Below are 24869 nucleotides of genomic sequence, written 5' to 3'. Positions count from 1 at the left end.
TGAAAGTGTTCTCTCTCTCTCTCTCTCTCTCTCTCTCTCTCACACACACACATATACATACATACCTGGAATCAAAAACAAATTATAAACTTTCTTAATATAAAAGGATATACCATTTTAACATCATTTTTAAAGCTATTTACTTGTGGCTCAGTATTTTGGTATTTGTGGGGAGTTCTTCTCATTCTGTTGAAATAAAATATGTGTTAAAATTTCTTCTGGGAATGATCTGTCCTTGTTTTGTACTCACCCAGGTTGCTGTGTGTGTAGCAATCCTTTGTGCTTCATGAAGCTTCTTAAGTCTCTGCTCCAAGGCACTTTGTGAGTGAAAACAAAAGGTCATTTACAGTTTCAGGAAGCCCCCGGGGACATTGTTATAATGACTTAATACGCAAACATATTTTAAGAGAACAGACATTAGGCATGAGGTCATAAGTTAAAAGAGATGGAATGGAAAGTAGGAGTATATGGAGAGTAGAGATGTCATGGAGCTTCACTGTTGTAATAAGTCTCCAGTGTGTGGATATGAAATTCCACATTTAAATGGAACCACGCTTTTTCTAACTGGAGATTAAATTCTGTTTTTAGTGAAGGGTGTGTTTAATATAAACAAAATTGTCTTTTTTAGGTGGGCAAAGTTACTTGTTGAGGAAAGTTTGTTTAGAATTACTTAGGCCAGGAACCTTTGGGTTGAAGATTGCTGGCGATAGGCCAAACCACTGTAGTTTGCTGCAGTGTACCACTTCTGTGTGTTATTAAGTTGCCACAGTCTCACAAGCGAGCAAGCAGTTTGAGGCTTGGTGGTTACTCGAGCAATACCCTGCCCAATACCCTATTTAAAAGGGAGGCAGTAGAGACCATAGCGGAAGCCAGGTTTGAATCTGTAGTCGGCTTGGGGGTCTGTTTCATAAGTGCTAGCCTGTTTCCCTTGGAATTGATACTGGGGAAGGAACCTGAGCTGGAGATCTGAAGCCTTCCACTTGTTCCCTTGATCCGATTCCCTCTCGCGTCTTTATTAATTTTATCCCCGCTATCCTCCCGGCCTTGCTTCACATCTTTAATTCTTCTCTGTCCTCTGGTTCATTTCCTTCTGCTTTTAAACATGCTACAGTCTCTCCCATTCTCAAAAAACCCACTCTTGATCGACTATCTCTGTCTAACTACCGACCTGTCTCTCTGTTGCCCCTTGTCTCAAAGATTCTGGAACGTGTGGTCTACTCTCGTTGTCTTGACTTTCTCTCTAGTAACTCTGCTCTGGATCCCTTTCAATCTGGATTCCGTCCTTTGCATTCCACCGAAACAGCCCTTACCAAGATCACCAATGATCTTCTCACTGCCAAGTCTAAGGGCCATTATTCCGTTCTTATTCTCCTTGATCTAACTGCGGCCTTTGACACGGTTGATCACGATCTTCTCTTAGATTCCCTCCATGACCTTGGACTCTGTGGCTCTGTCTATAACTGGTTCGCCTCCTATCTAGAGGGTCGCTCTTTCAGCGTGTCGGCTAACGGCAGCTCGTCCTCCTCTTTTCCCCTTTCAGTAGGGGTTCCGCAAGGCTCGGTGCTTGGCCCGTTGCTGTTTTCTTTATATATGCTGCCCTTGGGTAAGCTTATTCAATCCCATGGCCTCCAATATCACCTGTATGCCGATGATACACAATTATATCTCTCATCTCCGGAACTTTCTCCTGATGTCCACGATCGTATCTCGGCATGTCTTTCAGATATCTCAGCCTGGCTGCTTCATCGTCGTTTGAAACTTAATATGGCAAAAACTGAACTGCTTGTTTTTCCTCCTAAACCTTCTCCTCACCTCTCATTCTCTCTTACTGTCAACGATGTCACGCTTACTCCGGTCAAGGAAGCTCGTAGTCTTGGCTTTATATTTGATTCCTCGCTCTCCTTTATTCCTCATATCGAGGCAGTAGCTAAATCTTGTCGTTTCTTCCTGTATAATATTGCCAGGATTCGACCATTTTTGTCTGTCTCTTCTGCCAAGACTCTCGTTCACGCACTGGTTATCTCTCGGTTGGACTACTGCAACCTTCTTCTCTCTGGCCTTCCCTCGTTTCACATCAGTCCGCTGGTCTCTGTCCACCACTCTGCCGCTAAGATCATCTTCTTGGCCCGCCGCTCTGACCATGTCACTCCACTTCTGAAATCTCTTCATTGGCTTCCAATTCACTCCAGAATCCAATATAAACTTCTCCTGCTGACCTTCAAAGCTTTTCACGGTCTAGCTCCTGTCTATCTCTCCTCTCTCATCTCACACTATTGCCCCGCTTGTGCTCTCCGCTCCTCTGATGCCATGCTTCTCGCCTGCCCAAGGACCTCCACTTCCCTTACTCGGCTTCGTCCTTTTTCTTCTGCTGCCCCTTACGCCTGGAGCGCTCTTCCAGAACACTTGAGAACTACCAACTCAATCACAGCTTTTAAAACTCAGCTAAAAACTTTTCTTTTCCCTATAGCTTTTAAATGTTGAGTTTGTTCTGACTCTATACTGTTAGCCTCACCCTACCCGGTGCCTGTTTACACTTCCCTGTGCCTGTTTGCATTCTCTTTCCCTCCTTATTGTTTACTACAACTTTATTAGTTTGTAAGCCTATGCGGCAGGGTCTTGCTATTTACTGTGTAATCTGTACAGCACCATGTACATTGATGGTGCTATATAAATAAATAAATAAATAAATAAATAAATAAATAATAATAATAATAATAATAATAATAATAATATGTGAGCCAAATCTGACTCTATGGGCTAGTTTCAGGATGCTTGCATCTTAAAGAACCAATTGCAGAAAAATGGCAACAGATGCAAATTTTCATCATACATGTTTTCCTAAAGCTCTTTGCTGGGGCCCCTTAAAGCATGTTATGAACCCATGTACCTTTATTACTTCCTCTTTCCCCAGGCAACTGTGATAGTTTTATTATACTATGAATAATAATTTATTCAGCAGTTCTACAACCAGTTGGAACTTGAGCTCTTTTACAAACGTAATAAAATCATGTAATTATCCAATTAAAACATGTTTTAAATGAGGATAATATGCCAAGGGCCAGCCAACAGTGAACATTCTAAAAGCGTATAGGGTTGTACATATCCAGTGGTGGCTTTGCCTTAGCAGAAACACCTTTTTCTTGGGTAAACTGTGATACACAATTTTAGGCAATCCCTCCTATCTAGCTCAGCCCTCTATTATATGTGTCATTGCAAATGGACAGTGGGAAAACATGGATGGGTTTCAAGTGGAAGATGAGCTTTTTCCCCACCTCCCAAAAAATGAGTCAGTGTGATGAGACTATAAAAGCTTGGTCTGGGTGCACCTGAGACTATTTTATAATTGTGGTTACGGAGGAATTGTTGAAAGTGGCAAGGTCTGTCTGGGACAGATACTCTGGAATACATTTCTTGTATTGGACACCTTTAAAAACATATTTAAACTATATCTGATCTCTCCACTGATATAGTCAAAATGGAAAACTTTGCTCAAACATATTCAAGTTGAATGCCAGTTTGCCTTAGGATGGAACTGCACGATGCCATTATCTGCAGCCCTGTGTTTCAGATCTCATTCCCACCCTGTACTATGTAGCGAAACACAGCCAGTGTCCTAATTTCATTATGTCGAGTGTTTCTGTACCTTCACTTACAGTGATTCATCTAGTCATGGGACAGTGGTGGAAATGCACAGAGTGATGACATCAAGGTACAAAATAAGTACATGTTATAGAAAGGAACTCAACAAAGGGCTGCCATTTTCTGTGGCAGCCTTGTGTTTCATATAATGTGTAGTTTCTACTTGAAGACTTACATGGGCTGTTGATTCATCAGAAGAAAACTACTATTACAACATATAAGAACACCGTTGCAAATGTTTAAGAATACTGACCGTTCAACTTTGTTCTGTTCTCAATGATACAGAATTTTGTTTTGCTTGTTTGTTTGTTTTAAATCTCTTTCTCATTTTAATCTCCAAATTAAAAAAAAAAACTGTCATGAACACACCGAATGATAGTTCCCAAATTGGTTTTTCACTGTTGGTTTACCCGATTATCATGTGTGGGTTTTGGAATGTGTTTACTAAGGTACAAAGATTTTCAAGGCTTAGATGACATTTTCCAGAGTTCCTTGAATTTAGTCCCATGGAATGTTGTGTTACCATTGGTAAAATGCCCCTACACCATTGTCTTAAACCCTCAGGTTATGAATCATGATGGGTTTTGTTAATGTGATTCCAGCTGCTCCTACTTCTACATTATTGTTTTTGTTCATCCTGCTGAGTTTCTTTACAAATGTTATGGAAACACGCTAGTTTTTTTTTTGTTATGCTAAATAATAGTTTAAACTGTCTGTTTGAGATGCAAGGGCACTGGTTTACACAGGCGCTCGATGATAAATTGTTTATATTAATGATCTCTCAACATTTTGATATCAAAGACAGAACTTTTATATCACTCAATGCTTCCTTAAGCATAATACTTTTCAGTGGTGTCAGTTTGTCCATTCAAATGTTGGGAAATCAAGTGATACATACACCTTTGTGAACCTGTGCTTGAGTTGGGCAATTCCTGAAGGGTGGTACTTTAGTTTTGGGGTCTCCAACATTGTTCCTGTGGATGCAAAAGCACTGCGAAGATCTTCCCCAGGTTCTGCAATGCCTCTACACACACATTTCCATGCTCACTGCTCTCTGTCCCCACTACCCATTGCAAGGGGGAAGGAAGTGATCACTGCTTTGTAAGGTAAATAGAGGTGAGTGAGAAAATGAGAAGAGCGTAGCTCTTTCCCATTTCTTCTTTCAACTCTATTCCTCCTCTGTGTGCATGTCCCTGGTTTTTCTCCTTGTCACCACCCACGCACGGACCTGCATCCCTTGTCTCTGTATATTAAGACAACATTTTGTGGATGGGTATGCCTCCCATGGCAGCCATCTTGTGATGGTGTACATGACGCACACTTAGAATTCCAAATGTACCACTGGTCCAAAAATATTGGGCCCCCTTTCTTTAGGCAATCCAAGAAGACGTAGAATAGTTACATTTTTGTCTAGGTAGAGCAGAGGCTTTCAAGTGGTTTCTCAGAAACCATGTGGTTCCTTGAAAGTTTATAAGGAGTTCATATACAAGATCAATAATGGTGTACAGCCTTCTTTGAAAGACAGATTGTCCATTCTTCCCCTGCAAAATGCTGATTCATGTAAGTGCAGAGAGTGTGATGGGATAAACTGAACAAGCACCTTAGTACCTGCTTCAAAGGCATCTACAATGCTCAAGGAGGCCTATTGCAGGAACTTAGTTGTTCTCCAGCTTAGGAGAAAGTAACCAGAAAACCAGTGAGTGAGAGTAATTTTTCCTGATTCATTTATAGCACTCTTGTTCATGTGACATATGTTGTACTCTACATTATTGATTAATGTGCAGATACATGTTTTCTGCGTAATGTTCCAGTGTTGCACATGTAAACTATCATTAGTATACTATGTCCCATTCTTTATAAATGGCAACTATATTACATTGTGTTTTGAATTTATTTATTTATTTTAAAAAAAATCCCAATAGCTCTGTAAAATGCCATAATTTTTCCAGGACACTCTGCTTATGCTATCATTATGAAATTCAGGTGTATTTTTTTTTAAAAAAAAACACAGCTTTAATATAGGATGACATTGAGTAATTAATGGAGATAATTAAGCTGTCATGATGAGTGAAATCTGAATACATTTGCAGCTTGAAAAACATACAGTCTACCGTCTGAGCAGAAAAGCAAAGCATTCAGTCTTTGGGTTTATTTCTTTGGTATTGGTGAACAGATAAGTATTGTTATCTTCCATAATAGAAGGACTGTTCAGGGTAGAGCTACTGAAGGGATTACAGTAATATGAAGTGAAATTGATCTGGAGGAGACTCATCTTGCACAATTAAAGATAGTTCCATTTACTGAGAGAGAGAGAGAGAAAAGAACAGACATGTTTAAGGCACCCTTTTCATTTATTTCATAGGATTATCTTGATTGCATCACTGACCAATCCAAGCTCTCTTTGGGGACAGAGGAACGATCAGCTTTGTTTGGAAACATAAAAGATATCTACCATTTCAATAGGTAAGTCAATATTCGACTTAAGTGAAAGCATATACAGAGACTACAAATTAATATATGGAGACTACAAATTAAAGGCTTTGTTGTGTTTTCCCTAGCAGATTAAAGGTTAAAGTGAAAAAAGGAAGAATTGGTACTTCAGACTAGAATATCACAAAAGTGTCTGTGGTAGAAGAGTAAAATAGATGATAGCATGGTGTGATGGCATGGGAGGCTGCAACCTTGATGAAGCTAAGCGGGCCTAGGCCTGGTCAGTTTCTGGAAGGGTGACTACCTGGGAACCCCATGTACATTGATTCCTGCATTGAGCAGGGGGTTGGACTCAATGGCCTTGTAGGTGCCTTTCAACTCTATGATTCTATGATCTATGATCTATGGGGCTCTGCTGTAGCTCCCACTAGCCCACAAGATGGTGTTGGACTGCAACTCCCAATGGCCCTAGCCAGCAGAGCCAATGGTGAATGATGATGGAAGTTGTAGTCCAACAATTTCTGGAAGGCCACATGTTGACGCCCCTTTACGGTGTTAGCTTCCTTCCATCTGTCCACACTATCTTCTTCCATGGTGGGAGAAGGAGTGCGGGTTGAGTTATTGCCAAATCTAGATCCCTGCCTACACTTGTTGAGTGCAATAAGAATGGGAAGAGCCCATTTACACATCACCTTGCTTCTGCATCCAAGAAAGTACGCTTCTATCAGATGGCTTCTTCATGCTTTTGAGTTTTTCTGAATTATTTTTACTGAACCAACACGGGCCCTTCCATTTCTTTCTGCGTTCAACATCTGCAGATGAACATGCATAGAGTCAGGGGAAAAGTAACCTAGTAAGTACCCTTGGATCATCCCTTCAGACTTCTTGATGTGGAGGAAGCTGGCACAAATGTACACACGCTCCATTGTTTGTTCCCCAAACAATTCAATGTACATAACATGTGCTTGCATGAAATATCCTTCTAGTCCAGAGATTAAATCCCCCTGTGGCAGCTCTGTATTGTGGCAGTGCTCCACTTACATATTTGGCTTAAGTAATTAAAGTGTGAGAGAAGACAGGGTCAAAGATCTTATGCTGGCTTTAGTGCAAAGTGCTGCTGCCATTGATAAAACCAGTTGGCAGGCGTGTGGATCTGTCCCTTTTAAACAATTGTACATAGGTAACAGACATTTCTGCCAATTGATTGATTTCTGCACTTTGATCTACATTTAATGTCTGTTGGATTATTGTCAAGAGAAGCCTTTCTTAAATAACTCCAGGTAATGCATACAAAACAAGATTTATCGTAAAAGGTAAAAAGAAGTAAAAGAAGGGCCAAGTTGTTTTGGCGACCAGACTTTTACTGTATTTCTCTCTCTTTTATTTTTTGGCAGCTTGAAGTCCTTGAGGCTTTGCGCAAACATGTCAAGATGTTTAAAAATGGAAAGTCAGAATTTGAATATTTTATTCACAAAATTAATACTCTGCCTGGAGAAAGGAAGGCTTTTTTCACTTACCCTTCAGTAATGTTTTTTTCCCCTAATGGGGTATGAAGAGTGACTTATAAAAACTGATAATAAAAATGCTTTTTCATTACACCATTTTATGCATCTATCTCAGAACGGGACAAGTGGAAAGACTTTGCAGGGTCAAGAAATAAATTGCTGGGTACCAAGCATTGGGATTAAACAGGCCACAATCTTATTAAAAGAATGTGGAATGTAGAATTAAGTAATAAGACCATGTGTGAATGGGGGTCAATCTCAGTAACACAGTCTCTAATGAAGTGCCCAGGGACACTGCTATGGATAACCAGCCAATAAGTCCCTATAACACAACTGCATAGATGCTTAAGTTAACATCTGCAACATGTCATCCACTTGAGAAGAGGGCAGTGTGAGATCAATTTCTTATTGGAGTCATTTGCAGCCTTGCTGGTTTACCTCCTCTTTACAATCCAAAACCGCATTCCCCTCCTTGTAACTGATTCCAGCCATGTGAATGTCTGCCATTCCCATTCTCACTCTCACTGAGATGCTGCCACCCTGGAGCTATCTGTTCATGTTACCCTCTCTCTCTCTCTCTCTCTCTCCCCCTGTGTTCTTTCATGTCTACACTGGTCCTTTTCTCTAGAGTTGTGTTAAGCCAACTATTAAAAAACAAAATGTAACCTAAATAGCCAAATGGAACGGATTTTAAATTTTAACCCAGGCTTTCATCTAGGAGGGAGAAGACCCCAAAGGTGAAAACGTGTAAGCCCGTGACTAGTCAGATCTACCATTAAAAATACTTCCTGGTCTCCATAAAAAACAACCAGATAAAGCACAGTGAGCTTTCCTGCCCTAGTTTGTGCCACATGCTTGCCCAAAGCGATGCTGAGTGAAATGGGGACTCAGGTTTCTATAGCCCCAATGCTCCTAGAGTTGAAAGATCCCATAATGCCCAAAACCTTGCAGACATTTCAAGTCTTATTAGCTCTTTCCCTTCCTCTCTCTTTCTTTCTTCTCAGCACCACAAATCTACTCTCCCCTCATACAAGCACCACTGTAGCGGGGTGGGTAGATGAGAAATACTCCCTTGACTCCCAGCTATCATTCATGTACCAGCCAATAAACACTATTTGCCTTTTCTATAAAAGCTGCCAAAACTACCTACCTAATCCTCTTTATGTTTACCTGGCAGTAAGTTCTGTTGAGTTCACTGGGACACACTTCTGAGTAAATATGCTTACTATCACACACTTAGGGCAAAACTGAATGTGACACACACCAGTTGTTTTTAAAAAACAAACAAACTAGTTTTTTGTGTATGACTGAGAATGAGGGACTATGCTGGCTCTGCCATCCTGTTGTTCCTGCTGCAAACTGGAGGGGCTAAATGACCCAAGAATGGCCTTCTGCCTGGTAGGGGGAGAGACAAGCCAGAGATCTGGGTTTGTATGCAACACTGACCAGGGATATTGCTGGTTCAATAGCCCCTCCCAATTGCTGCCGCTGCCAGCGCACTGGCTGGCTAACAACAAACCCTGGATTATTTATAGTAATGTGTGAACCAGGCCACAATCACATCTCTTTCTTCCAACAGTTTTTTTTTTAAATAAAAAGCAGCCTCTGAGATTGTGAATAGGAGAAAGAAAATTAGTGTGTCTGTGTGGGTGGGTTGTTTCATTCTTTTCATTCTGGCTATTTGCCTGCTCAGAACCTCCGAATCACCCTCCAGCTGTTTTGTCCTCTTCATATCTTTTTCTCTCTGTGTGAAAAGGCATTTGGGGAATTTTGAAGAGAGAAAACAGTTAAGCAGCTCTTCCCCTACTGCTTCTCTATTTCCAGTCACAAGCTTCAAGCTACTGCTCTTCATTATTATTTTTTTAAAAGACCAACAGCTTGGGAAAAGAGAAATTTAGCTGCATATACCAAGTCTAGTTTGGCCTGGAACCTATGCATGCGTAGTGAGAAGTAATCCCCATTGATCCCAGTGGGGCCTTCTAAGTCAGCATGAATAGGATCAGGTTTTCACTATTAGTTCAGTTACCAATAGTATGCCAAGGGAAGGAGGAAATATCAAAAGCATCTGTGAGGCTGCAGTGATCCTGATTATCTTTGTTGCCTCTAAATCCTCTGTAAACTTTAGGCTTGTACTACTAATTATCCACTCACTTTTGTCTAAAAATAAGTGTGTATCCGCTTACAGAAACAATGTCAATATCTACTTGGTTACCAGTATATCAAATGAGCAGCCAGCACTTGGAAGATTGTTTATAAACCAAATTGGGCAAAGTTGTTAAAAATGGAGAAGAAACCGCTTGAGAGCGTGTCCTTTCCCCCTCTTAATGGGTGCACATAATTGAGGATAGAGTAGCTGAATGGTGATCACATGTGACCTCCTGTTGTACAACAGCACTATAGGTGCTACATGCATGGGTACTCTGCCTGTCAGTTTCCCTCTCTGTCTTTGACCCTGTACAGAGAACACACTCAACCATGATGGTTCAGCATTGGGTTAGCATGTCATGTGAACCATGACTTAGTGTTTCATGTGAACCACACCTAACCATGGTGGGTACATAACTACGGTTTAAAAACACACACTAACCACTTGCTACAAAGGGGTTAGTAGCCTAATCATGACTTAGCATGTTGTCTGAACAGGCCTATTGAATTAAGTAGCCAGTAAGGGTGCACTTGACAACTTATGACTATTCAATGCACAGTGGCTGCAGCACAGAGTGTATCCTCTTCTCTGTGCTCCATCTACCCTGCTTTTTTGGCTAGAGAGCTGATTTTGGTTGTGTAGCTGGGGGCTTCGGAGTGAGAGGGGGTATGCTGTGCAGTTCTTAGGAAGCTGTCTAAACCAGCTTACATTGTCTCCTCCCCTCCCCACCCCGGGAACCACCCGCTTTTCACCTTCTCTGTACTCAGTTTACCGAGCATGGAGAGGCAGCCGCCGCAGTTCACTCCGCACTGGCTGCAAGGGGGAGGGGAGCTCAGTTTCCTGGCCCTGCACTTGGAACACTGTCCCTGAGCTCAGAGACAGAAAACCAAAAAATCCTATGTTCCCCCCAGATGTGGCCTAGGGAACATAGGATTGCTCCCTAACCCTTTAAAGTTTAGAAAAAATAGACAGAGGGCATGTCTAGACCAGGGGGGTGGAGGGGGAGGATCTTGCAATATGGTAACCAGTCTACATGTGGTGCATGACGTCCCAGGAGGAGGAGAACGTCCCGCCTGCCATTTGTTTTTGTTTGTTTTTAGAGAAAAGGAGCGTTCGAGCACTAAAGGTAGGGTGTTGTTGTTTTTAAAGAAAAGAAATCCTGCTCCAAACCCCCTATGGGCATTTACTTGTGAGGAGCCAGGATAAACCGGGATGGCTGCCCACACATCCCATGGTCTTGGGATGATCCCGGGACCACGGGAAAAACTGGGATTAAAGCCATCCTGGCTATCCTGGAGTAAGGAAGGGATCATCCCTCCCTGCCCCTGTGGATGCACCGGGATGATCCCCGGGATATCGCCCCATCTAGCCATGCCCAGAGATGCAGAAAGGTACAGAAGTATATTTAGAAGGGAATAGCACTATGGAAGTGCACATGTAAGATGCCCCCACATTTTTGTAGCAGTATGAACAAGACCCGATAGTCTTTTTAACACAGTGAAAGATAGATCTCGTCGTGTCCAGAATAGGGAGAGAGAATAGGGGTGGGGGAGAACCAAGCACATGTGGGTAAACATTGCATAATTTATTCATATTACTAGTATAAGTGTAAAAGGAAAAGATGGAACCTAAGAACATCTTAGTCCTATAGCAGAAAACACTATTAATAGGGCTACTTTATCTTAACTTAGATTGGGTGGTAGTCAGTACATGCTGTTATATGGCTCTCCATTTTTTAAAATAATAATAATAATTCAATTTTCCTCTTTTTTATTTGTGTGAACTAGTGAACTTTTGCAAGATTTGGAAAACTGTGAAAATGACCCTGTAGCTATAGCAGAATGTTTTGTTTCTAAGGTAAGTGATATTACTTTCCTGTTGATGTTAGATTAAGTATATTGCAGCCTCTTTGTATGTAAAAAAAAAAATCCACAAATTCATGAAACACTCAAATATTGGTGATACAAATTAAGTTTTAAAATTTATTTTGAAATGATTGTGTGAAAATTGAAATAGCTTACATTTCACTCCCTAAATGTCCCTGAACAAATTAAGAATTATTAAAATATTTCAGTCCCATTTCCTTTTCCTCATTTAATTTTGCACTGGTCATAATTAGGGATTGACTAATGTCAATTTCAATTTTGCTTAGTTTCTGACTTTGTAAGTTTCCATGAAAACGTGTATGCATTTTTATTTGTATGTCTTTAGGTTTTGAATCTCCCAGTATATACATTTTTACAAGCAATTTCCCCAAGGATTATGCATTTTTGCTCATTCTTTTCATTAACATACGAATTTTGCACTTCCCCCTAATATATGTGCTTTGTACACATTTTTTTAATTGGAAAACTGTATTGAAAAATTCAGAAAAGTACAACATCAAGATAGAAATATATTTTGGTTTGTGTATTAATTTGGAAAGTGCGAATGAGATAGGTTCACATTTAAAATGAAAAAAGAACACATTCCCCCCCCCCTGTCTGTAGCCTTAATCTGAATGGCCTTGCACAACACTTATTGGAATGGATGGGACCTTTGCAGCAGTACAGCTGTGGCTCAAATCATTTGCTAAATCCCTTGAAGCTATTTTAAAAGATAGTTACAATCAATGAAAGATAAAGTGCGACTCATCAATTAGAGCTAAAACTTTATTTCTTTGTTTGTTTATCTGAGACACTTGAATATTTTTAAATATTTTTCTCTTTATTTATTGTTTTCTTTTCCTAAGGGCTAGTGTGAAACAGATTGTGAGCATTTGACAAAATGCTCTTTTGTTTTAAAATGTCATAGCTGTGTGCCCTATTTATTGTTTAGATTAATATTAGTATGCAAAATAAAACTGAAAAGAAAAAATGAGGTAATGTGAATTCATGTGGCTTTGGAGATAATTTCACATTTACAGGATAAACTCTGGTTTAACAAAACTTTGAATAAACAAGTAGAAGATATTCACATTTGTGCTTTGTGGATTGTCAGTGTCTTTTATTCCATCGTCCACTCATTGATGGAATTGGATTGTTTTTGTATGTGAATTTTTATTTGCAAATGTACTCTTATGCTAATGTGCTCTTGGGCCAATGTGCTTTCGTGTTAATACACATTAGTGCAAGTGCACACTACAAATGAACAAAATTGCACAAATCTCCCGAAAGCGTTAAAAAAAACACAGTCTGTAAGTCCACAGAATCCATGCAACTCAGGAAAAAGCTGGTCTGCTATGGAATCTGTAGGTCAGATTCATAGAACTCCATTTGAATCCTTTGAGGATATCTCTAACATCTGTAGCGACATCCAGCATCTGATGAGCAGTGGGACTTTTCCTCCTGCTCCCCCGTGCCCCCAAAATCTGCTCCATAGCACCATCCACCATTCCAGACTTGGGGTGTGTGCAGTGGGCTACAGGGGAGGGGAATGTGCTCTGCCAGTGGTGTCTGTTGACAGACACAGTTGGATACAGCTAGGGATGTTGGAGAAATCTGCAATGGAACCAAATAAGTTTAGATTTTTATGAATCCAACCCAAAGATTTTGCAGCATACCAGTTTCCCCCCTCTCATGCATAGTTTGCAGATTGTTTTCCTAAACTTTGGTAATTTTGTGCAAATTTTGACATAAAACAATATGCAGGAAAAAACAAAACCGTGGATAAATGCATATTTCTTCCCAGTATGAAGTGTGAAAACACACATTTGGGGAGGGGAATTTGTGCATTTTGGGACAACTTACCTATTTGCGCATGTGTGAATTGGCAGAAATTCGCATTTGTGGAAATTTGGAGACTAAAAGAAACCTGATTGGGCAGAAACAGAATGAAAGGCGGCTGACATCCTGCAAAACACAGATGAAACAGATTTTACACAATCTATACATCCCTAGATACATCCCAGAACCGTTGATGGAGCTTTCTTTTAACATGTTTGCGCTCTTGCACATTTCTGCTGCTGCACATGGTAGCATGAAATGATTCACTTTTAGGCTAGGTGAGCTATTGGCTTATAGTTCTGAACTGAGTTCTGAGCAGAAACTTGCGAGCAGATTTCCCAGAAGCTGCAAAGAGGTGATCTTTCTGAAATTATGTAAGAGGCTTTATCACGTCACCTTTTTGCTTTAGCCAAGGCTGTCCTTACTATTCTGCAAATATACTAATGAACACCAAAGGTTTTCAAGGGCAATTTTTAGTTCAGTTTGGATCTTTGCTTTGGGTGTCAAATTAAACACATTATTGCATTTCAAAATATCATACTGATTTTCTAAAAGTTTTGATATGGACAGTTTTGACTTTGGGCTAGAATGCTAATTCCTTGCTTCTTTGATTGGGACCTTTCTTTCAGTCTGTCTTCCTTTCTTTCTCCTGATTTGCTACGTCTGGCTGAGGATTTGAGTTAACAGTTCTATGCTTTAGAAATGGAAGTGTCCAGGAATGTGTGAAATCTTTAACTTGAAGTTCTTATTCCATGCTGGCTCATGGGCTTTGATATGTTTAGCATTAGAAATAGGAGGATAGTTTTGTCCTTTCAGCTGGTCACCAGATGGGTAAAGTTGAAGGCAGTTGTGAACCAGTTTGGTTATTCATCTATCCTGAATCCTACCTGCTCCCCTTCCATCCCCTCTCCTTTCCCCCTCCTAACAAGAGAGAAATTTTATTTGTCATGTAAAACTTCACACAGTAGGATCATCTGGAAATATATATTTATGTCTAAAATAAATATATGTGGATTTTTCTCTCTTTTTTTTGTAAGTACTGGATGATATTAATGCTTGTATGGGTTTAGGGATGCATGATTTATGGCTGTCTGCTGGGCACTATCTGTGCTGTTGAGCTTTGCCTAAACATCAAAGGAACTTTCTACACATGTAGGAGTACATGATGTTAACTAAAACTAGAAATGCAGGTTTGTTGAGACTATAAATATACCAAGGATAAAAGTATTGTAGCTTACTGTCTAGAAAGTCCATTGGATAGAAAAGTGAAAGGACTTCCACCAACTTTGTAAAAACAAAACAACCTTTTAATTTTAACAATTACATTTTTAGTAAACTACAGTATATTTAGTAAACTACAATGTATGTCTTGGCTTACAGCCTCAATCTATGAACTGCGATGGAAGGGCATTTAGTAGAATTCTTGCACCAGTGGAACATTGAACTCATAGTGTTTTGTGCAGCTGTTAGGCTAGGGCAGCTGCACCAGTGCATAGTGTAAGGCAGGAGTAGGCAATTGGCAGCCCTCCAGATGTTGTTGAACTGCTTTGCTCAGCATCCCCCCAGCCAGCATAACCAGTGGCAAGACCAACAACATCTGAAAGGCTTCAAGTTGTCCACCTCTGACGTTGGATAGAAAAATGGGTAGTTAGTGACACTGAGTTTTTTTTAAAGCTATTGGAACAGACACAGATGAATTCAGACACCCCATGTGCTCCCTAAATCTTCTCTGGAATGTTGAGGGACCTTCAAGAGCAAATTTTGGGGGTGCAGAGGGGTCCATGGGAGAGGGGAAGTAGAAGTCCCATTGTGCAATTGGTCATCACTCGTACAATATTGGATGCTCCCCATCATTTTCATATTTTGATTAATTTTGGGACAGGCTTTATAATAACTCCTTTAGCTCATTTTTAAATCTCAGTTACCCATTGCTATGATGACAAGATGGAAGATAAAATGTGCTGAAAAACAGAAGAGAAAATATAATTCTTACAATAAAAAGTTTCCCAAACCATTCATTTATGGGGTGATGTTTGATTGATGTTATGATTAAGTGACTGTGAAAGCTCAACATTGTTATATTAGACTAGATGGCTAGTTTTTGTTTTTTTGTACGTGCTTTGTTTTAAATTCTTTTTTACTGTTTGGATATAACTTTAATATTGAATTTTGCATTTAAGATGCCATTGCAGACACACACACTGACACATCCCCCCATCCTATTACAGGCAATAACTATAATGTCAACTGAATCCGCCTGCTAATTACAGAGTGTAATGTCTCTGCTGCAAATTGTGGTTGATTTGATTACTAGTTCCTTGCAGGAGTAAGTTTCTGCAGTAGCTGTTAATTTAATGTGTGTGCATTTAATAGGCTGTGGTGCAATCTTGTAGTATCTCATGTCAGTGTGAAGATAGCTATATGAATTCAAATAGGAAAGACACAGATAAAATATCAGCAAAAGCTCAGCTGAAATCTTCCATAATTATTGGGTGGATTGTCACTGTCTGGTGTTAATGCAGCCATTTGAACTGGATGGAGAGTTTTTCTAATTCTTAAAAGAGAGAGGTTCTGGTACCTTGTGCTTACCAGATGTTGTCATGGGCTATGAAATAGTCCATAAATCCATATCCTTCCCCCCTGATCAAGCCTGGTTTACACAAGATTGAGTACCCTTGACTATCAGACATCTGAACCCATGAGCAAATGTAGTGTGGGAACTGGGTGATTATGGATAATCCCAACACCAATTGTGGCAGCACATTTTTTCAGTTGTGACAATAATCATTATTGTAGAATGGGAGTTACTCCTGGTTATATCCGTGGTCATCCACATTGTGTATTACACTCTCCATGTGAACTGTATGTGGTAGATGTTGGCAGAGCAAAATGTCTTGTGTGAAATTAACCTTCAGTGAGAGAAGGACAACTTGTGGCCCTCCAGATGATTTGGCCTTTAACTTCCAGCAGCCATAGCCACCATAGCCAATTGTGGGCATGATGGGAGTTGTAAGCCAAAATATTTCCAGGGCTTCCCCCTTAAAGAATACCTGAAATTCTAGCATAGAGGTGTTAGTTTAGACAGATCTATAGAGAAAGAAAATGGTAAGCGGTAGGTGGTTTTTCTGCTGAAAATTGTCCCCCTCAACCTGCTTTTTCTTCTTTTTTTGCCCATGGGGCAGAAGTCCATGGGTAAAAGCCTCCTTTCACCTGCACCAATGTGTTATATATGAGGGTGTATTTGAAAATAGTCTGGAAACTTCAGTTACCCAAAATTGGGCAACAAGATTATAACCTGAGATTGGCAGCCATGATCGTATTATGTCAGTGCTTTGACATCTGGACTGGTTTCCAGTTCATTTCCAGGCCCAGTTATTAAACTTTAAAACCATATGACTTGGGTCTCGGTTACCTGGAAGTTTCCTCCATTATATACCTAAGTGGACATTAACGTAATCTTTTGAGTCCCTTCTCTGGGTATCACTGCCAAATGAGGTGATCCGAGTGACTACTAGAGCGTGGGATTTTAAGTTATAGAATGTCTTCTCCAGAGAGAGTCACTTGGTGCCTATATTGTAGTCTTTTCAGCACCAGTGAAAAACTTTTTATTCTCCAAGGCTTTTTAGTCTTTTGGTTTTAAGAACATGTTAGTGTTGCTTCAATATTTGGACTGCTCTTGTCTCCTGCTATGGGTTTTACTTTGGTTTTATTCTGTTGCTTTTATTTCTTTTATGCTTTTGGTCTCTACTTTCTGAACTGCTCAGAAAACTTCAGCTATTGAGAATTATAGAAATGTAGTTAATACAAAACTTACAACTTCTCCTGCATTTTCTAAAATAAATCAGCCTCCGCTCAGCAACATATATAAATTTGCCCTAAAACTTCGCTTTCTGGTTGGATAACTCAAAATCAAACTTTTTGTTTTCTTTCCTTTTGCATTCTCAAGGGCTGCACCAAGTATTTAGAATGATGTGAAAAAAACTTAGGTATTAGATGAGAAATGCTGTTTACCTATTTCTGAAAATGATAAAGCAACAAGCAAGAAGGCTCCACAATGCATTGTCAATGACAATTCAAGTGTAATGATGCAAATCATGGGTTAAATGTGTGCCATCACCTATCGGAGGTTTTTCCATGATGTGCAAATCCAGACACTATGGGTTAATTGTGCGTTAAACAACCCACAACTAACTACAATTAATTCTTAGGTTTAGTGTGGGTTGTTTAACCCACAATTAACCTATTCTGTCTGAGTTTGCGCATCACAGAGTAACCACTGATCAGGTACTGAAATTTGCCTGTAGCAAGTAAGAATTGTCTCTCAGCAAACAGGTAGGGGAGCTTGATACTGGGGAGGTTTAGGTCAGAAATGACAACATGCATATCAAGTAGGGTGACCATATGAAAAGGAGGACAGGGCTGCTGTATTTTTAACAGTTATATAGAAAATATAATATAAAAATCAGCAGGTGTCATTTGTATGCATGCAGCATGTGGTGAAATTCCCTCTTCATCACAACAGTTAAAGCTGCAGGAGCCCTGCCTAGCATGACCAGATTCAAAAGAGATACAGGAGCCCTGTCCTCCTTTTCATATGGTCACCCTAGTATCAAGAGGCAAGTGACATTGTAAAAATAACTAACTTAGTAATGTCTGTTGACTTCTCAACAAGGCTGCTTCCAAATAAATGTTGGTTTCAGAGTTTCTAGGGAAATGTGATAAAATCAAGATACTAAATTATCTTTTTCTCCCGGGTCCTTATTGACAGAGTGAAGATTTCCACATATACACTCAATATTGCACCAATTATCCAAGGTAGGAGTGTTGTCTTCTTTTTTGTTCTCCTTTCCACTTTATATGTTTGTTAGGTGATAAGTTTAGAGAAATATGACCATAAAGCTTAAAACGATCATTTAACCAGATGTTCATGCCATAAGGCTTATGAAAAGTATTACGAGGAAAAGCAACAAAGATGATGATGTATGATGCCCATTTGAAAATGCAAGTAAGTAACTTTAGTACAGGTTATTCAGTTACTTTTAAAATAAGAAGTCTAATAGACCTGCTTCTTTTAAAATAGATTAAGAATACTGGCTTTGCATCAGCAAAGTAAAGGATAAAAACTCCCTCCATAAATGTGAAGGGTGAATGAATGTAGAATCTAGTATGGGTGGGTTTAAGGGTTTTTTTTTTAAAAAAAAAAATCTTAAAAATCAAGGGATGAAAGGATCTGCTCCAAACATGGCTTATCTAAAGCCCTCCTTAAGAGCTATCATCCTTCCAAGCTTCATCTATACATTTTTGTTAATTCCCATTGACGATAATAGCACGGTTCTCTGAAAACGGAGTGGTTTTTCAACAAGTAATTGGTGGTGTGGAAACATGGACCCCCTTCAAAAATCAGAGCAGAGAACCAGCTCAACGGAGTTCCACCCCCAATTTTGGGACAGAGAAGACCCACCCTGCACACCCCTACCAACTACATTATTTTCTAACTTGTGTGATAACCACTGAATGGTGAGAATCTGTATGGAAACATGGGCTGAAAACAAGTGCATAATAAGCAGATATTTTGGTTTCTTGAAAATGATATCTACAGTAGATGTAACTTGGTGAACCTCTTCTGAAAATTCGTCCTTAATACCTTTTCCTTCAGCACATGTAAATTTACCCTGTTGCTCCTATAGAGAATGCAGACCAGGAATGTATCAATCAGTCCAAAGTTATACAAATATATATGCGAAGAAAATTGAGCTTATTATGTTGTTTGTTTGATGTCACTGGCACTGTGCTGACTATTTATCCAGTTAGCCATCTTGTGGGATTTTCCGCAGATTTCCTATCAGGGAGGAGCATTTGGGATGTGGATATTATTATGTGACAGAAGTACTGTGATAGAAGTTAAACTTAAAACTGTGCAGACTCATGCATGACAGTTTATAGACTGTCAAACATTAAACTTTTATATGTTCACAGAAAATTCATAATGCTTGAAGCGGTCTTAAGCAAGCAATCAGTAGAGGCACTGTTATACAAGCTATAGTTTTCTGTATAATTAATACATGATTAATACGTGATTTAAATTATGGTTTTCAGGGTAATTAATACATGATTCAAAGCTCTGAAAGCTTTGTTTATATACTTTACAGGTCAGTGGCTGTGCTAACAGAATGCATGAGGAACAAGTCCCTGGCCAAGTTTTTCAGGGAGAGACAAGAAGCTTTACAGCATTCCCTGCCTTTAGGATCCTATCTCTTAAAACCTGTTCAGAGAATACTCAAATATCACCTACTTTTGCACGTATGTTGTGACTTAAGTACCTCCTCTTTGGATCTTTGCCTGTGGTCTGCAGAATCCAATGCAAGGGTCAAACCACATCATGTTGGTCTAAAAAAAAGTGTGCTTACAGTGGCCAGTTTTTATTTTAAAGGAAAAGCAGTTGTGGCCAGCGGTGGGGTGGGGGCTTTTCCACATGAGCTCCCGATCTAGATCAAGGCCCAGGACCAAGTTCTTGCTGAAATGTCTCCCCACCATCACTCCTATTGGTCCCCAAGTATCTTGTTTATAGTGAGCTCAACCTTCAGGGGAAAATAGCAGCTAGGAAGAGAGTGAAATTCAGCAGGAATGTGGCACGGACCTTCTGTCTATATCAGGAGCATGTTCTGGATCTGACTTTGCAGCTGTTCCTTCTTCAGAATAAAAGTGGCCAGTTTAAGCATGCTTTTTAAAAACTATGAGCAGTGTAACATGTGGCTTGGCCCTAACACTGTTTTTTCATTAAAAAATGGGTTTCATATACATCTCTTCATATTGGATTTTCTCTCTGGTTCTGACAACAGTTTTGCATGGTTGCAAAGAAGTGGCATTTCCCAGAGAGAGCCATTTCAAGGGGTGAGTTGAAATGACTCTAAAGAGTTTTATTGGAGGGATCAAAGGCTTTTCTATAAATTCTTTGAAAGATCTCCCAGGTTAAAAACAAACAAAAAGTTCCATGGAAAGCTAACATCAGGGATTGTGTTATAGAACCTGCTGAACTTGTGCAGCGCTCTTATACCACAGCACCACCTAGTGGTTGTGTAATGGAAAAGCAGAGAAAAAAAACCGGTAGGACAAAACTCATGTAAAGGAGCCAGGCTTAATCCCACAAATAATCTGGAAGCAGAATACTTGGTAAAGCTACGGGTTAAAAGCATTGCGTAGAAAAGTCTTGTGTTCAGGGGGGCTTACTCACTAGTAAGTGTATTTAGAATTGCACTCCATACTAGGTGACTGGAGAGAAGGGCAGACCTGCATGAAGTCACCTAAACATCTAACAAAGAACTTCTGAAGCAAATAAATATTTGTAGAGAATAGAAGGCAAACATTTCAGAAAGAAAAGCTCAGTTACTATAACTCATGACTTTTTTTTAATTCCAGTCCCTCTGCTGTTGGCTTGGGAAAATCTTTCTAAAGAATCATACATGAAATGATAATTCAGATTGAATGCAATTGTATATTACATTGCCCTAAGTGGTGGAGGCAGCTGCCAATGGAAATCAATTACCATTTTTGCCTGCATGGTGGCAATAAAAATAAATGTCTCTCATTCTCTCCAAAATTTAACAGCATTTTTAGAAACCTGGTTTCATTTTAATTGTTTTTTCTCACATGCTACCCATTAGATTGTACTGTAATTACATTTCAGAGTCCTAAAACTATTATTTTTTAGAGTCTCCAATGGCAGACCAAGTCTAATGCTCAGTGGAATTATCAAACTCATTTTGTAGCCAAAATTAATTGCAAGAGTCATACATTTACATATCAAGTGACTGACTCATTTCTCCTATTAAATGTTAATAAATTCTGCCTTCATATTGCCGCTAAATGATGCTGTTACTCTAAGGCATGCTGGAATACTTTATGACTCACCAAACCACACTAAAGTAGCCATTTATGGCAACCCACCAAAAGCTCAATAAGTTTTGCTGACTGCCCGGAAGTACAAAAAAAAGTGGGTGTCACACACCTGACATGCCATAATACATGGCTTTTGGGTTGTGTTCATCCTGGTAGGTCACAAGTGCATGCTTGCCGTGAGAAGTTAACATGCGCTGGCTTGTCTAGATGAGTCATGATCATTTATTTAAGATGAAGACGAACTGTGTTCAAACATCTTTTGATGCTAACCAAAACTTTAATTATAAAGCTTTCCTGATACTGTACGTACTGATGAGACAGTAGTGTTTGTTTTAGTTTTATTTGTTGTAATCTTATTTATGTTGTAGTTTCAGCCACTTCTCACATGAAATTGCACATTCCCATTGCACATTCTAAGTAGGGACCATGCTTGGAACTAAGATGTACATGTGAAAGAATACTATTCAGTCCTTGCAGTGCACTGTCTTTTCATCCTAGTTTACGGTTAACTCCCATGTCCTCAAGACTCAGCATTGTCACACACATATATGCTTCAGGGGTGATTTTCATCAGAACCATGGGGGAGGCAGGGAGAAGGGCTAAAGCCTAGCTTCCCAGACATCATGGTTCTGCTATTTTAAACACATTCACACAAACAAAATGCAAGCATGTATTTGATACATCATCTCATTTGGTCCTTAAACAAATTGAGCTTTTCTTCAGGAGGTTTATATTGTGTGCTTGTGATTGTGCACTCATTCACAGCAGTTTGCAGGTCCTTTACACAACAGCATAATCCCACAAAGCTGTTGCATTATCAAGTGCTATATCCTGAATTGCGTAATTGCACAATTCCGCTATACCACAGCACCATCTAGTAGTCCTGTAATGAAACATATAGAAAGAGATAAAGAAAAATGCCGGAAAAAAGCACACATAAAGGAGCTGATCTTAATTCCGCAAAGAATACAGAAGCATACGCCCTGGTAAAGGTGTGGGATAAAAGCCTCATGTAGAAATGCCCATTGACACAGTTGCTTGGGGCTATTGAGAGGAAACTAGGCAATCCTGTTTTCCATAGGTTCGAAACAATTTCTCTCTTACCATAGTTTCCATTTTTCTCCCTTATCAATAAGAAGTTCCCTTATTTTTACACTGATACTCCAGTTTTTTCTATCCCCATCTTAGAATAACGCACACAAGTCCTTTTCTTCTTGAGGAACAAATAATCAATAGGAGGACAGAGAGGGGGAAAGGCTTAGAAAAAGATGCAGCTTGCCTAGTGAGTTGGTTGCCAGTGGGGATGCTAAAGGAGACTCTCACACACACAGGCTACGGATAGGAGGCATTTTGTGCTGTTGGAATGGGCACATGCGGTATATTTTTATAGGCTGGTAGGCGCTGGTCTAAGGTGATGAAAGATATGTGCTGTAGCTAGAGTGGACTAAGGGGCAGATTATTAATTGTAATTTACAGGCCAGATATTTTTTGCAAATTACAAATAATTACAAATTATTTCCTGTTCACTTGCTTCTGTATTAGGAGATAGAAAACCACCTTGACAAGGACACTGAAGGCTATGATGTGGTTTTAGATGCCATAGATACAATGCAGAGAGTGGCATGGCATATTAATGACATGAAGAGGAAACATGAACATGCTATCAGGCTGCAGGTGGGTCAAAATGCTTCCCAAATCAATAGTGTTTTATCTTTTTACCAGGCTTATGTTTTACATTTGTCAGGCCACAGCATTTAAAATGACATTATTTTCACACCAATTGAATTTGATCTGTCTGTATTTTGATGCAACACAATAGTTCATTTGCCATTGCAATTTCCAAAGAATATACTGTGAAGTGTCAAATTTGCTCTATGTGAAAATATCTTCAGAGTGTATTTGAGAGAAAACTGTGTTAGCAATAGAATTTACTAAAAAAATTAATTGTGGGGAACAGAATACAAATGTAAATCCTTCCTTCCTGGCAGTAGATGAAGTCTTCCTTGTGCACCAGGAGTTACCTTCAGGGTCTGGTTGGGTAATAATTTTGTCATTTTAAAGATTGTTCACATTACTGCACAAGACATCCCTCAAGTACATGTTTCTTTTTTTAGCAATTCTCATATACCTATGCTCTGCAGGTAACGAGAATTTTCCTGGCCTATTACAGTAGCTCAGTATCTGGCCAGCCCCATCATAACATGAGTGTGGGTTTTTAGTTTGGGAGAAGGCTCACCAAGTCTATGTCCTTAATGTATTTCAAAGCTGGGACCAAGTTCTTGAATGTATGCCATACATGAATGCCATTCTTTAAAGCAAGTGCAAAATGCATTTCCCTCACTACTCAAGTACCACAACTTGCTCTCACATACATCTGAGAGGAGCAGGGGAAAGGGTTTATGTTCCAGGCAAGATTGAACCTACCATTCCTTATTCCTAGCCCGTTCATGTGTGGCAAAATAAACGCACATTTGAAAAGCGTCTGTGCACATAGAGGATGGGTTCACATGACCGGGGAAGGAAAATCAGCCATCATAGCCTATTTTCCTACTCTGCATGTGCCGGTTGCACACCACATCATTACCGTAATAACTGTTGCAGGACACAGTTTGTTGTGTCGTCCAAACCTAGCGAGCATGCACACTGGAGGTAGATTGCAAACTACTCCATAACCCTAGAACAAGCCACGGGTAGTGGGGGGGGGGGTTGTAAACCCACCACTGCATACTTTTGCCAGGTTCGAACAACACAACAAACAACACTCTGCAAGGTTAATTATGGTAACGATGTAGCATGTGGGGGACAGGAAAATGTGCTATGATGGGTTATTTTCCCTCCCCAGTCGTGCAAACCCAGTCAGAGAGTATCTCTGTGTTGGAAAAACATCTTGTGTGAAGTGACTCTTATACAGACTTTAATTCCATTGAAACCAATGTGATTAATCCATGTATAGCTGTGCTCAGGAGATACAGCCACAGTTTACAAACTTAAGGTAACAATTCTATGAGATGGAGAGCTTCACTCATTGATACCCAATGATAATGTCCATTTTCAGTAGCCTTTAATGTGTGGACTTTTGTCTGTGAGTTACAGTAATTATTGTGATGCCAAAACATTATAAAGAAATGAAACTGTTCTCTGTTCATACACTTTAATGGATTTATAAGCTAGCGTAGGAGTTTTACTAGAGATATTCTAACTTTCTGCTGTCATTTTTTGAAGAGAAAATGATGTGTATTTTGTTAAAAGTGGATTTACAAACCATACTCCTGTTTGTTTTTAAGTGTGAACCAGGCTAATATCTTTTGTGAACTGGTTCAGATATCACAATAACTTTTTGCTTACTTGAGGAAATCTTCTGGATGTAGCAATTTACACAAGCAATGCAATGTCGGAGCTCTCATGTCTCAGCCAGAGTGGCTTTCATGATCTCTGAGACCTGACTGAATATCATGCAAGTAGCTGTGGTTTTGTCTGCTCCAAACTTACATATTGAATTGCTTATGTAAATGAAGATATTGGGAGGACTTCAGTGAATTCAAAGAGCAG

The 24869-nt window shown here is 39.6% G+C and overlaps 1 protein-coding gene across 1 annotated transcript in view; it reads left to right on the top strand.

Annotated features, from left to right (window-relative positions):
* PLEKHG1 (pleckstrin homology and RhoGEF domain containing G1) overlaps nt 1–24869 on the top strand; it is a 138634-nt gene that overhangs the window by 92659 nt on the left and 21106 nt on the right. The window contains exons 4-8 of the mRNA XM_063124550.1: nt 6002–6102; nt 11508–11577; nt 18193–18239; nt 19574–19724; nt 22863–22994. Coding sequence (XP_062980620.1) covers nt 6002–6102; nt 11508–11577; nt 18193–18239; nt 19574–19724; nt 22863–22994 — 501 coding nt within the window. The remainder of the gene's footprint in view (nt 1–6001; nt 6103–11507; nt 11578–18192; nt 18240–19573; nt 19725–22862; nt 22995–24869) is intronic.

This window comes from Elgaria multicarinata, chromosome 4 (genome assembly GCF_023053635.1).
Source record: "Elgaria multicarinata webbii isolate HBS135686 ecotype San Diego chromosome 4, rElgMul1.1.pri, whole genome shotgun sequence".
NCBI lineage: Eukaryota > Metazoa > Chordata > Lepidosauria > Squamata > Anguidae > Elgaria > Elgaria multicarinata.
Note: the sequence above shows the minus strand (reverse complement) of the source record. Positions and strands in the feature narration are given on the sequence as shown.